At 44.6% G+C, this 14833-nt stretch overlaps 1 protein-coding gene across 1 annotated transcript in view; it reads right to left on the bottom strand.

Moving 5' to 3' along the window:
* TRPC4AP (transient receptor potential cation channel subfamily C member 4 associated protein) overlaps positions 1-14833 on the bottom strand; it is a 39433-nt gene that overhangs the window by 15137 nt on the left and 9463 nt on the right. The window contains exons 5-11 of the mRNA XM_066587681.1: positions 9644-9699; positions 6138-6266; positions 5455-5656; positions 3705-3893; positions 3475-3617; positions 1205-1336; positions 962-1020 (exon numbers count right to left, since the gene is read on the bottom strand). Of these exons, the coding sequence (XP_066443778.1) occupies positions 962-1020; positions 1205-1336; positions 3475-3617; positions 3705-3893; positions 5455-5656; positions 6138-6266; positions 9644-9699 (910 nt within the window). The remainder of the gene's footprint in view (positions 1-961; positions 1021-1204; positions 1337-3474; positions 3618-3704; positions 3894-5454; positions 5657-6137; positions 6267-9643; positions 9700-14833) is intronic.

The raw sequence follows: 14833 nt of genomic DNA, 5'->3' as shown, positions 1-14833 counted from the left end.
AGGACCATAAGTATACAGCCAGGAGGATGAGCGGTGATTATCTTCGTTACAGCTGTATGACAACAGCTTCTGAACATCAGCAGTAATGCGATAGCAATTTCTGTCCCCACCCCCTGTGAAAAGCCTGTGTGGTACAGACCATGTAATTTCATACAGAAAGTTCTGGTAGTGACTTCCTTGAGAACAGAAAGACAATTCCCAGGAGGGTTAGCATGAGATCACATATCTCAACTGAAGGGAATGAGTGAAAGCAGTAACTAAATAAGGAAATATTAGCTGACAGGTAGGTATACACTGTGTGACTAGTTACACAATGAATGGGCAGGGGGAAAAAAGCTGCTGGACTGTCCCTTTAAATTAACCATAGCTGAACGGCTTGTAGCCAGTGGCTAACAGTTAAAGTAACTGGTCCCTTCAACGACATATTTTCTGCTTGGTTGAATACGCCTATTATAAGATGAGTGAAGGTCGGCCTGAGAACTGTAGCGCTGGTTACGTTGGTGGAATACAACAGGAATAACACTGGCAATACTCAAGTTTTGAAGCAAGCATAACAAAGTGGCAGCATCTATGGGCACCCGTATAAATCTGATGGTCCACAATTCAGTTTACTCGAATAGGCCGAGTTACATAGCAAATATGGAGGACTTTGCCAGGCTTCTGGCTGCCATGGAAACCCACTGGTACCTTGCGACTAAACTGCAAAAGCGCCGATGGGCAACAGGAAGAGGCCCCTCTTTGTGCCATTTGCTTACATGCTGTAGTTGCTATTGATTGCGGCATGTAAGGGGTCAAACTGCCAGGATCTGAGGCTACTGGCTGTAAGAGCAGGAGCCTGTCAGTAATTAGTCAAGCCACACTAAAAACATGTATGTGTAAATTTAAAGCCCATTAGTGAGGTCAGTAAAAAGGCCTATTGTAGTTACAAGAGGGTTAAAGTAATATAGTTTACTTCACTTACTCATGATGGTCACTGAAACTCTGGAGCAACCTCAAAAACTGAATCTTAAGTGATATATCCTAAAAGAAGAAAAAATATATATATATCCATCAGCAATTACATTAGTGAGATGTACAAAAACAAAAAAAAAACCTGCAAGATCACAGACCCATAACAAATACTACACCGCTACCAAAATATAGTAAAAACATAAACAATGTAGAGTAAAATATCAAATCTTGTAGAGGAAATATCAGTACTTACAGGGCTGCAGTCACAGTTCTGGTTGTGGCCATGGAGAACAAGCGCAGACGCAGAATGTTTTCTCCAAATCAGCTTGTCAAAGAGATTATTAAGCCCTGGGATCAATTTAAACTCTGCTATCATCTTATGGACCTTCCAGACAGAAAGAAAAAGTGTAAAATAAGCAAATGCGTATAAAAAAACCCCAAAAAACAAAAACCTTATAATTAAAAATCTCATGCGACTTAAAGGGAGACCATCAGCTTGAACTTTCTGTAGGCAGGATATTATAGAGCAGGAGGAGCCGAGCAGATGGATATATAGATTTATGGGGAAAGATTCAGTATAACTTGTACTTTATTCATTTCAACCTTGGTGCTTTTTGGGTTGAACAGTCCAATGGGCGGTCCTACGGTATCACTGACTGACAGCTATCTTAGTATGTAGTCATTCAAAAATGGTGCTCAGTCACTGATAGGACCGCCCATTAGACTTCAGTTCAGAATAAACAGAGATGTAAATAAATAAAACACAAACTATACCGAATCTTTCGCCATAACACTATATATCAGTCTGCTCAGCTCCGCCGGGTCTAGAACATGTCGTCTGCAGTTTGGACAGCATGTTGCAGCTGACAGTTTCCCTTTAAATGGTTACTGAAAGCCTGCACTCTACTTCCTAGTCAATTTTGATGACAAGAGGATAGTGCAGTTTAAAGGTATTTTTGAGTCTTCCGGCTGCACTCCCTTCGTGCTTACTGGTGATCTCTGGAATTTTAAGAGCAGCTGCACTTTTCCCAAACTTTTGATCCGTCATCAAGACATGTCAAAAGTTGTGATTTGCAAGAGAGAGGGGAGCGTCCTGCTCCTTAGACCCCTGCGGATTGCTAGAACGAGGGAGATGCAGCGCACACCATGTACTATTCCTCTTTGACTATCTTTGCTGCTTTTCGTCTCCTACCAGCAGCTAAAGACCACCATGTAAAAGGTCTACAGAAAGCTTCTATAGTCGTCTATGTAGCAGTCCTAAGCTGCCGGGAGAAGGTGAATAGCAGCAAAGACAGCTGAAAAGGGCACAGCACTTGGGTGAGCGCTGCAGCCCCTCTTTTTAGCAAACAGTGAGCGTCTCAGCTGTGGGACCCCCACTGATCAAAACTTTTCACATGTCTTTCTTGACCGATACACTTTAAACACTGGTAGCCAATCCTGAGTACTGGCCTTGAATATTTGTTAAGACAAGGTGCACGCTGTCAATCAGCACAAAGTAGCCTGCAAGCACCACTGCCCCTTCATTGTTTACACAGGCAATCCTTTGTACTGACAGTTGTTCACTCTCATTCACTTGAATTGGTCTGACCTGCAAGACTCACTACAGGGCTGTGACCACTTGGTTGTGCTAATGAGCAGGGTTACCAGGATTTGGCCCCCATGATCAAACTTTGATGTCCTTTAACTAGTGCGGTGCTCCTTCATTCTGAAGGTGGTGGGCATCCTGGACACCTCTCTTTTGGGAAAACAGGCAGAGTGTTGTGCTTTTGAGAACCCAGTGATCAACTGTAAAATATGGAACATGGCAGCATGCGTTCAGTTTTCCTGTAGTGCTGCTAAACAGGAAAAAAAATATATATTAAATTTGGTTGCCATTTAAATAAATGAGATGTCCAAGAAACTAAAAAGGCCAGGTGCTATTGAGTAAGGGCCCTTTTACAGGGAACAATGGGTCGAGTGCCGATGCAGATAGTTCTAGCGATCATCGTTCCTGTGCTACTACACAGGAACGAGCATTACTTAGTGAATGGAGGTGACATAGGCCAGGGATCGTTCCGACCCGCCTGCCTCCGTTCACAGTAAACAGGCAGTCATTTACAGATGAACAACTGCCAGTTCACATGAGCCAATATATTGTTCAATTTTTTTGCATGCAGAAACTGAACGATGAACGAGAAGCAACCGAATTCTTGTTTGACGTTCAGTCCGGGCATGTATTTACACTGAAAGATAATTGTTCAGATTCTCGCTAGATGTGTGAATCTGAACGATTTATTGGCCTTTGTAAAAGGGCTGTAAGAGAGGCTCTTTGGAGCCATTCTCCTGGGATAGATTTTGGCCTTGAACATAGATCGTCCCCCACTTTATTAACTCAGATTTCCCTAATAGGTATACTGAAAATTGTCTTTCTAAATCTGGCTACCCCCTCATATAATAAACCGGCAGTCCGAAGCGAGGCCTTTTGATTACAAATACTGCTGAGGCTGTATCAACAACGTAAAAGATAATCTGAAGCACACTGACCTGATTCCTCTGTCGTCCCATCAGCAGGACACAGAGCACATACAGAACCTCTACTTTGTACATGATTTCATGCATGATCTTCATGGACTGTGTCAACTGCGTTCTGGAGGAAGGATTAGCCAAACTGCCTTCATCGGAGGATTCTGAAAGACGGGTAATAACTAAGAATTCGTTTCACAGGTAACATCTATAGAAAAGCATTCGATTTCTAAACCCATATAAAGTATTACCGGTTCCACTCTGCTCCGTTTCCTCGTGAGCCACACGCATCAAGGCATCTAACACCAAGGCATTGTCCAGCCACGTGTACCACTCCTCCAGTTCCTGAAAGATGATTGCTGTGCCTGTAGATTCAGATACTTTACGGGTAGCAAGCTTGCATAGTCTTTCAATAAACCCTGGGATGTTCAGGAGAGTGGCTGTAGATAAAAGCACAGAAAGAGACATTTAGAGGAAATCAAACTTATTTTTATTATTCTTGAATACACGATGATGGACTATTGATTGTATTTCCCCCTTATAACCTCACTGTCCAATCCTAACCCCGGAATTTGCTTAATAAACTAACGGGCAGTTCTGCAAACTGAGCTAGGGACTGAGAACTGTCAAATTTGGTAGAAGGAACTTGCAGCTGAAATGTGTGCTATTTCCTCTCCACTCTTGGGAACATAGACATTAAAGGTAACCAGTCATGTTTGATCCCTATAAATTCTGTTATGGGGTACAAAGATGAAGGAATGCGGAGCTGTGCTAGATACTGAATGGCTGCCCTGTTCCTGTGCTGTATCCCCCACATGCATGCGGTGTGACTCACTTTCGCCCACTGTGCCCTCTGCCATTCATCTCTACAGTAGAGCACACGCACCTAAGCTAGCTGAAAGAGAGTCCGCTGTGTATGGGCAGCAACTTCAAGGGAAGACAGTGCAGGAACTGCCGAGTATCAAATAGGGCTGCCCATGCTCCCCATAGCCTCACGTTTGAGCCCCATAACGTAGTTTATATGCCTAGAAGGTAATGACAGGCTTCCTTTAAGAACTTCTGTAAGTTTTAGATTTCTGCATTTGTCTCTTTGAGGCTGCCTGTCCACGAGTGTTGCCAAATCCCACGGCGGATCTCCGCAGCCCTGGAGCAGTAGCCAGCAGACTGATCTCCGTAGTGAGCCTATCTAAAAGATAGGCCAACCATGGAGAATCGTGGCAATCCGCAGCATGCTGCGATTTGCTGGCTGCGATAGGAGGATCGCTATGATTCTCTGCTCGTAGACAGGTGGCTGCGCTTCCCATAGCAACGCTATGGAAAGTGTTCACTGTGTTCCCCGCGGCTGGATCATCGCCGTGGAAAACGCTGTGAAAATTTGCCAGTGGACAGTAGCCCTTACTTTCATAACCGTTTTGTAATTATTGTAGGTCACTTATTTGGTCTCTCTTTTTTGTAAACACTGCATGTTTTGTATTAGTGAAACAAAGGATAATATTGGAAAGACTGAACAAGCGGTGCAAGTCTACGATAAAAGCTCTACAGACCAAGATTAAAACCAGACTCCTTTATTTAACATAAAATCCTGTTTTTTAGGTTCATTTTACACAAAAACCAGCATATTATGTTAAATAAAGAGGAGTCAGGTTTAATTGTGGTCTCTGGAGCCTTTGTCAGTTGCGCCACTTGCCCAGCTGTTCTGATTTTACGTTTTTTATGTAGTAAACTACGTTATTCTATAGTCTGAATGTAACCAAAATGAACGCAAACCTTGTCAAAATGCACACCAAAGTGATGTCCATTTCACGAATGATAGTGAATTGTGTTATTTTGTTCCATTCAGGGGTTCCATTTCAGTGCAGTTTTGGGGACCTGTGGCGTAACCCCCGAACAGAATCCCATAGTGCAGTGAAATATACTGTGGGATCACTACCCAAGTTATGTGAATTCTCAGTTTTTCTCTCTTCATTGATAGATAATTAACAATCCCAACACTTGGCTCACCTTGGTTTATTTCTGCTCTAGAGGGACTCTGGGTCTTCTTCTGTTGAGCATCTTTAGCGAGTAGGGTGTATTTATCATCATTGCCTGTATCCAGCTCTGATATGGTGACAGACAGGATCCTACAGAAGTTTGCCAACTGTTGCTGATCAAAGCTTGACACCAGACTTCCAAGATTGGCTATATCTTCCAACTGGATCATCTCCTGAGAAACGGATGTTGCAGGTAAAATCAGAATGCAGAGGTTTATCTTATATTACAAACTACATGGAAACATGCGGGAGGTGTCACAGTTTTCTCTATGGTCTATTATATATATATGGAAACTAAAACCTCTTAGGGTATGTCTACACTGCCGAAATGTTGCAGATTTCTCATAGTGGAATTGGCTGCAGATGACCTGCAGCATTTTACAGTGCAGGCAATGTGGAGGAGTTTTCAAGAAATCACAGTGACAGGTTAAGGAGACAATCTCCGGCATACATTGGTTTGCAGTGTGGATTTTAGATCTGCAGCACGTTAATTTATGCTGCGTAATTTCATTACGATTTCCAACTCTTCAACTATGGCGGTGAAATCTGCATACAACCTGTGGGTTTTGATGTGGACCGGCTTCAAAATCCACAGATTTCCCACTGTGGAAATTCCACCTTATAAACGGACCCAATTTCATCAGTTAACGCTACCTTTTTAACGCCCAAAATATCTTCTATGAGAGTTGCTGTTTGTAAGAAGGTCTTCTTGTTGGTCATAAGTGTGAACAGGAAAAGCACAAAGTCATTCCGTTCCGCCAAACGCTTGGTGACGCCTTCTGTCTATGGAAACCGCAAAAAAAATCGAGAGTTAGTCGAGTACTGCATACCGAGAAATGACGTAAGTAGTGTAAAAACACAACTTTAACAGAATCTTGGCTTGGTCCTAAAAATATCTGACCAAACACCCCAAAAACGTAAAAACACCCGAGGCTACACCGGTTTAGAAAACCACGATTACATTCAATATCCCACACGCTCCACCTCCACAGCGAGGCCATGGACTTCATCTGAATGGACTGCAGTTGGTAGGGAAGGGGGGGGGGGGGAAAGAGAAGCTCGTTAGAAGATTAAAGGATAACACGCAAATACACAAATATTCTGAAGATCCAGACCCTTTTCTCACTGGTTGAGCCATCTACACAGAAGATAAGAACATGCTAGATAGATCATGAAAACGAGCCGAACTTCTTCACAAATATATGACATTGCAGGAAATCTAGATGCAACAGGTAAAACGACTTTACAATTAAAGACAACAGTCTTGACACCTATTAATAGGTTTGGCCCTGAATTAATGAGATTAGGAACTACAGAAACTGCCACTGATTCTAAAGATGTGTCAGAATATTGATGAAGTGCTTTCCAGGTCCGGGTCAGACAAAATACAGAGATCAGAATGAAACTAGAAGTGTGCAGAGGTCTAGCAAAAGGCTAAGCAGAACTCAAGAGTTGGTGTGTATACTCAGGGTGGGTTAGATTTTCATGTTGGAAAAACCTCTAGAGAACATCACAGCGCACCCTCCTTGCACACGCTCCTATAGCTAACGGCACAGTGCACCCTCCTTGCACACGCTCCTATAGCTAACGGCACAGAGCGCCCTCCTTGCACACGCTCCTATAGCTAACGGCACAGTGCACCCTCCTTGCACATGCTCCTATGGCTAACGGCACAGCGCGCCCTCCTTGCACATGCTCCTATAGCTAACGGCACAGCACGCCCTCCTTGCACACGCTCCTATAGCTAACGGCACAGCGCGCCCTCCTTGCACACGCTCCTATAGCTAAAGGCACAGCGCGCCCTCCTTGCACACGCTCCTATAGCTAACGGCACAGCACGCCCTCCTTGCACATGCTCCTATAGCTAACGGCACAGCACGCCCTCCTTGCACACGCTCCTATAGCTAACGGCACAGCACGCCCTCCTTGCACATGCTCCTATAGCTAAAGGCACAGTGCCCCCTCCTTGCACACGCTCCTATAGCTAACGGCACAGCACACCCTCCTTGCACATGCTCCTATAGCTAAAGGCACAGCGCGCCCTCCTTGCACACGCTCCTATGGCTAATGGCACAGCGTGCCCTCCTTGCACACGCTCCTATGGCACAGCGCACCCTCCTTGCACACGCTCCTATAGCTAACGGCACAGCGCGCCCTCCTTGCACACGCTCCTATAGCTAACGGCACAGTGCGCCCTCCTTGCACACGCTCCTATAGCTAACGGCACAGCGCACCCTCCTGCACACGCTCCTATAGCTAATGGCACGGCGCCCCCTCCTTGCACACGCTCCTATAGCTAACGGCACAGCACGCCCTCCTTGCACATGCTCCTATAGCTAACGGCACAGCACGCCCTCCTTGCACACGCTCCTATAGCTAACGGCACAGCACGCCCTCCTTGCACACGCTCCTATAGCTAACGGCACAGCACGCCCTCCTTGCACATGCTCCTATAGCTAACGGCACAGCACGCCCTCCTTGCACATGCTCCTATAGCTAACGGCACAGCACGCCCTCCTTGCACACGCTCCTATAGCTAAAGGCACAGTGCCCCCTCCTTGCACACGCTCCTATAGCTAACGGCACAGCACGCCCTCCTTGCACATGCTCCTATAGCTAAAGGCACAGTGCCCCCTCCTTGCACACGCTCCTATAGCTAACGGCACAGCACACCCTCCTTGCACATGCTCCTATAGCTAAAGGCACAGCGCGCCCTCCTTGCACACGCTCCTATGGCTAATGGCACAGCGTGCCCTCCTTGCACACGCTCCTATGGCACAGCGCACCCTCCTTGCACCCGCTCCTATAGCTAACGGCACAGCGCGCCCTCCTTGCACACGCTCCTATAGCTAACAGCACAGCGCGCCCTCCTTGCACACGCTCCTATAGCTAACGGCACAGCGCACCCTCCTGCACACGCTCCTATAGCTAATGGCACGGCGCCCCCTCCTTGCACACGCTCCTATAGCTAACGGCACAGCGCACCCTCCTTGCACACGCTCCTATGGCTAATGGCACAGTGCATCCTCCTTGCAGACGCTCCTATAGCTAACGGCACAGCGTGCCCTCCTCGCACACGCTCCTATGGCACAGCACGCCCTCCTTGCACACGCTGATAAAAGGTACCCAGCTAGGCATGTTCAGGCAATGTGAGTCCTAGCGCTGCAGTCTTACTGTACTGATTGGAACAAAATTTCGACAGAACCCTTTGAACAGCTACATTATATACGACAGGTTAAACAAGAGGTTAAACAGGCTAGACTACATGGACATGGTCTTCATTCGGCCTTACATACTATGTTATATAATTCAAATATATTGTCCAAATATTCCCTAGGCAATATTTGGACAATTTTTTTTTGCTCTGAGAAATCTAAACCCCATCCATCACAGAGTATACACACACAGCGACTTATTAGGTTCTGCATCACAGCTGGAGACGTCTGAACAATCATGATCACCCTGTAGTGTCCAACATAAAGGTGGTCACACAAGTCGGTCAAGTATTCCTATGTAACCCCGACGCATATGCTTTTTAATAAGGAGAGAGGAGTAAATCGATGTTATACATATGGGCAGCGGCTATTCTTCCTTCAGATCTGATTGGGCATGCTGACATTAAACAATGGCTAAATGTGCTTTCTACTGGAATCTGCTGTGGAGGAGGTTGGGACACCTATATATGTTAGATGGTTAGCTGGTCTTGTTGAAATCAATGGATTCAGCAAACATTGATCTAATCTGCATGGGCCTGCAATGAATTTGCCTGAAGATCCCACTAATGAACAATCAGTGCTCTCTGTAAAAGCTTTCAAACAACAGTCATTCGAACGCTTTAACAACGGTTTCCAGCAATTATTTCAGCAATAGTTACTCAGTGTAAAAGGTACCCAAACCTAATTCTCTGTCTGGAACATGGGATATATCAACCCTTGCTGAAGTTCGTAAAACTTTTAGCACTACGCTTGGGGATCTAGAATTAATCCCCAAATCAATGAGAAATTCACCAACTGTCATAATAGCCGACAAGAGCCAAGAACTTTCCTGTATTCACTTGCTATAATACAAAGCTCTATTCCAAGACTTTACAAGATTTGTGCGACACTTCATTTACTGAAGAAATAAGACCTGAGTGCATCGGGAAAGGGAAAGGTTCTTACACATATGCAGGTGTTGTACAGGATGCTCAGGCAGTCCTTTATCAGCTCGTCACTAACTGGAAAACAAAAAGGTAAAGAAGAGATTTCAGTTAGATTCTTGCAGCAGAGAACGGAAGAGGCGGGCAGACGGATATAAACACATTGCTAAGAGTTACATAAAAGGGCTCAAGACGGTAGAAGAGAACTATAAGGAAGCTAGTCAAGGTGGAAAAGAACGGATCGTAACACTGCAGCAACTTATAGGGAATCCGTCACCACTAGAGATGAGCGAGTATACTCGCTAAGGCACATTACTCGAGCGAGTATACTCGCTAAGGCACATTACTCGAGCGAGTATACTCGCTAAGGCACGTTACTCGAGTGAGTAGTGCCTTAGCCGAGTATCTCCCCGCTCGTCTCTAAAGATTCGGGGGCCGGTGCAGGTGGCAGGTGAGTTGCGTCGGGGGAGCGCAGGGGGGGGGGGGGGGGGGTAGAGAGATCTCCCCTCCGTTCCTCCCCACTCTCCCCCACCGCTCCCCGCCCCCGAATCTTTAGAGACGAGCGGGGAGATACTCGGCTAAGGCACTACTCGCTCGAGTAATGTGCCTTAACGAGTATACTCGCTCATCTCTAGTCACCACCTTTCTGCAGCTGTCACACAGTAGCAGAAGGTAGTGTCCAGCACACAGCGATATGTCTGCTGTGGGCATCTATGCAGTAGTTTGGGAGAAACTCACATTTTATTCCTAGCAGTCACGCAGAGAACTAGTTGTGCATATTCATGAGCTGCAGTTAGCCACGCCCACCTCAGAGCCACCAATTGGGAGCGGTTTCTCTATGTGCATTAATAGTCAGACAACTGACAATCAGTGACTTAAGGGTGGTGTGGTTGGAGCTGGCTGCTGTAGTCCTATGTGTGGTTGCTACTAATAAAATGCAAGCTTCTCCCAAACTACTGCACAGATGCATACAACAGATGTATCACTGATCGGCGAGCCTGTCCTGCCTTATACGGACCTCAGAACTGTGAAAAGATGGTGACCAAGTCTCTTTAATGATAGTGCAACTATACGGATAACAAATATACAGAACACTGCGTGACCCGGGGGTGTACAATACAAGGTTCAGGTGGCGGTTTTACTGCCCTATTTTTTTCTTTTAGCTATGAAAATTATTTTTAATGTGTTTTATTTTCCGTAACATATAGGGCGATTTTTAAAATATCTTTTTTACTGATTTTCACCCCTTTTTTTTGTTTTATTGGGGGTAAAAAGCTTAAAAAAAATTTTTTTACATGTCTAGTTATTTTTTAAAAAAAGTATATTAGCACGGATTCCTCATTTTGTGTTGGACGTCTTGATATATAATATGCATGGTTTTGGATTACAGGGCACTTATAATGTCGGTTTTGGGTTATTCTCTTTCTTATGTATGTATTGTTGTTTTATTCTGGAATTTTGTCATACTGATGTATGCAATTGTGTTTTTAACTATCTATGCCCCCCATGACATCATATAAGACCTCTGTGGGACATTCACACTTTTTTTTCATTTGACATTTTCCCACTGTAGCTTGGGCATCCATAAGAGCCCCAGTTACAGGGGAAAACAACCCCTGTAGTGATAGTCACTGGCAGAGCTGGCCAGGGTTTAGTATGACCCTCCAACTCTGCTGTAGCAGGGAACTCTGGAAGTCACATGACCCCCCGGGCTCCCATAGTGAAAGTTACACTGTACTTTCACTTTCTAGTACACAGTGCTCATTGAGCGCTGTGTACTCAGGGAAGCAGAAGGCAGAAAGGGTTAAATACTCCTCCTGCTTAAAGCGTATAATTTTCCATACGGCTAAGCTTTAAGCCCAGGACCAGGCGCCGCAAATATACAGTGCCTGGTCCTAAACGGGTTGAAGCTGTGTCATACACCATTCTCTCAGGCCCATGTTTTCAGTATCCTCTATTAACCCCTTCCTCTTGTTTTTTTCCCTCAATTTTCATTTTTTCCTCTTTTAGGCTGGGTTCATACAGGGTGGGTTTGCCGCGGAAATTTTGTCTGGAATTTCGCCGCGGAAATTTTGTCTGGAATTTCGCCGCGGGAGACCCGACTGCGGACGCTAATCCTGGGGTTGGCCAGCCATGTGGATGAGATTTCTCAGAAATATTGTCCACATGGACGGCAAATTCGTTGCGGCAAAGTTGGCAATGCGGTGTGGATTCGCCGGCCACAGCATGCCCATTCTATTTTTTTTTTTTCTGTTGCGGCTGCGCTCTCCTCTATGGGAGCACCGGCCGCAACGTAAAAGTTTGCGGCCATGCAGCTTCAAAACCCGCGGATAAGTGCCGCGGGTTTTCAAACAGCGGTATCCCGACAGAAATCTCACGGTTTTTCGCTGCAGCCAAACCGCGAAATTTCCGACAGGAATACGCTGTGTGAGAACCCAGCCTTATAGTTCTGGCAACATACCTACATGAGTGCATGTTTTCTTCCAGGATGCGTTGTATTATGCAGTACTTCAAAATATTGTTATCATCGTTTGACCTCCATAACGGTTTATTTTTCCATTGATGGGGTTGTGTGAGGGCTTGTTTTTTGCAAGGTGACCTGTAGTTTTTATCAATACCATTTTGAGATGCATACAACTTTTTGCTTTTTATTTGGTAAGAGTGACAGAAAAAAAAAAAAAAGGAAAAGCATAATTCTGACATTACACATTTTTAATTCTGTTGTATTCATCATGCAGGATCCAAAAAAGTAATTTTTTTTAATTAAGTTGGCTTTTTTCAGATGCAGTGATACAAATTTCTATTTACTCTTTATGAGATGACTGGGAATTTTTTTTTTTTTTTTTAAATCTTTACCTCACTTAATTTTTCTTTTTTTCTTAGTCCCTATTATGGACTTGAACTTACAATTATTTGATCGCTTATACAGTATACTGCAATATTAAAGTATTGCATTCTACTTTATTTTTATTGGAAATCTATAGGAAAACATCCCACAGGCATGTCTTGGTAGGCAAACTGTTAGGGCAACTTCAGGTGCCTTCAGAAAGCTCCAGTTTGCTATGAGACCCAGATAGCAACACCATTATCTCATCAAGGGGATGGGGGGCATTTGGGAAACCGGAATGCTGATTGGGACACTCAAATACTGCTGTCAACTGTCACGGCTGTTGAGGATGTGTCAGCTGTCATTTCCCGAGCCAGCTCCATGCACTGACATCAAAAATTCACTGGACATGTACTGTTTAGTGTATATCGGGAAGGGGTTAAGGAAAACTGGTCCCCCGAAGGGGCTGGTCGGCTTGGACACCCTTTTTGAACATGGCAGGCACACTTCTAAGTAACGAACTGGTGGCCTTGACGGTAGGAGCCCAGTGATCAACTGTCAGCAGGGGAACTGCAGTTCAAATGCTCATTTTTCCTGGCATTACTGGATGCACCTCTTGGCTTTTGCTAATAGAGAGAAGGACCTTATAGAAATAAGGAAGACTTGTAAACTCTCCTAACATGTCTATTTTAGTAAATACTTGGTTATTTAAGGGGAATTCTAGTGTTTTGTTGTTCCGCTTATTCTACTTAGAAATTAACGAATAGATTAACAATTGGGTGTTACTAGTTGGGGGTGTCCCTACCTAGTCCAACTTTGTACAAGTGCTAACAGTATAGGACCATAAAAGGGCCACTATGAAACAGTAACACCCATTTGTCAGGCGGTTTAGAAGTTTCTTTAGGGAATAACTGAGGAAGAGCTTTCAGCAAAGATGCTTCAGAGTTATTTCATGGGGAATACAAGTATTTACTGAACCACTCGTCATCATGTGTGGAGACCGGTCTCCATTACAGGAGTTGTCCAAGATTTAAAAAATAAAGCAGCTTTCTTTCAGACACAGCGCCAACCCTTGTCCATAGGTTTTGTCCGGCATTGCAGCTCAGCTCCCATTCACTCCCATGGAGCTGAGCTGCAATGACACACAAAACCCTGTAAACAAGGGTGGAACAGTGTTAGAAAGAAAGCAGCCATATTTTTCTAACCTTGGAAAACCCATTAAAGGGGTTGCACCAAGTTTACAAGTTGAACCCTATTCACAAGATAGAACATTACTTGCTGATCAGCGAGGGTCTCATAGCTGAGATCCTCTTCGATCTCAAGAATGGGAGTCTGTGATCCCCTTTGCCTGTCACTGTGGGGGTTGCTTTGCCTCCCGTAGCGACGTTAGAGTGAATGGAGTGCTAACCTTCGGATAGGGGATAACTTGTAATATTGGTACAACCCCTTCAAAGGGTTGTCTCATGAAAACAACCCCTTTCAAAAGGGAAGCTGCCATCTGCCAGGGAAAGCCACTGGCGGCATCTCACTTCTTCAGTATTCATCACTGGCACATAGGGCATATGGTCAGGTTGCTGCCATGCTGAGACAAAAGCCTTAAATACCACGCCAGTGAATTAAAAAAAAAAAATTCATTATGTAACTATCCCCCAGTATATAAGTGAGCTAGTGTCCCTACGTTTAGTTCTGTCTGACACTCCTGCCTCTTTTTTCTCAGATGGTCATGTAATCTCAATTCTGACCAGCTCAGATCTGCTTGGGTTATGTATTCATTTTTTAGTCAAATTCTCAATATGTGTGATGCTATTACATGATGCCGACTACTGAAACTGCCTGGAGCGGCCCTTGAAAATGCCCGATGAAGACAGCTATCTAAAGTCAACAACCTGTTTAAATCCAAGATGGTGGTTTTAAAGTCACTTTTAAGATGAACTACGGAGTCCACTGACAGACTAAAAACATTATTACAAATGTGCTCCATGTAATGCTAGAAGGAAATTCAGCACGGCTCTCTCTTCAATAAAAATGCAGCCGCGTACGATACCCGACACGTTTCAAGCACCTGGTACTCTTAATCACGGTTGATTAAGCTAACCATAAGCTATAATTAAGAGCACATGGTGCTGGAAACACGTCAGTTATTTTACGTGTTGTTTTATGAATCCATTTAAACAAAGTTCTGTTTTTATTGGAACGTGTGCAGCAGCGCCGGATCGCCTATCTTTATGTGGGATGATTTCGGCATCTCCGGGCACGCACCAAACCAGTTGCATCGCGTTGAGGGTGCTGCAGATCCGGTGTTCTTGTGCTCTTTGGATATTATAAAATGTACAAAACAAACGCATCTCTACAAACTTACACCAACTAAAATAAATCGGTCAGAAA

The sequence above is a fragment of the Eleutherodactylus coqui genome, chromosome 13, assembly GCF_035609145.1.
Source record: "Eleutherodactylus coqui strain aEleCoq1 chromosome 13, aEleCoq1.hap1, whole genome shotgun sequence".
NCBI classification, from domain to species: domain Eukaryota; kingdom Metazoa; phylum Chordata; class Amphibia; order Anura; family Eleutherodactylidae; genus Eleutherodactylus; species Eleutherodactylus coqui.
Note: the sequence above shows the minus strand (reverse complement) of the source record. Positions and strands in the feature narration are given on the sequence as shown.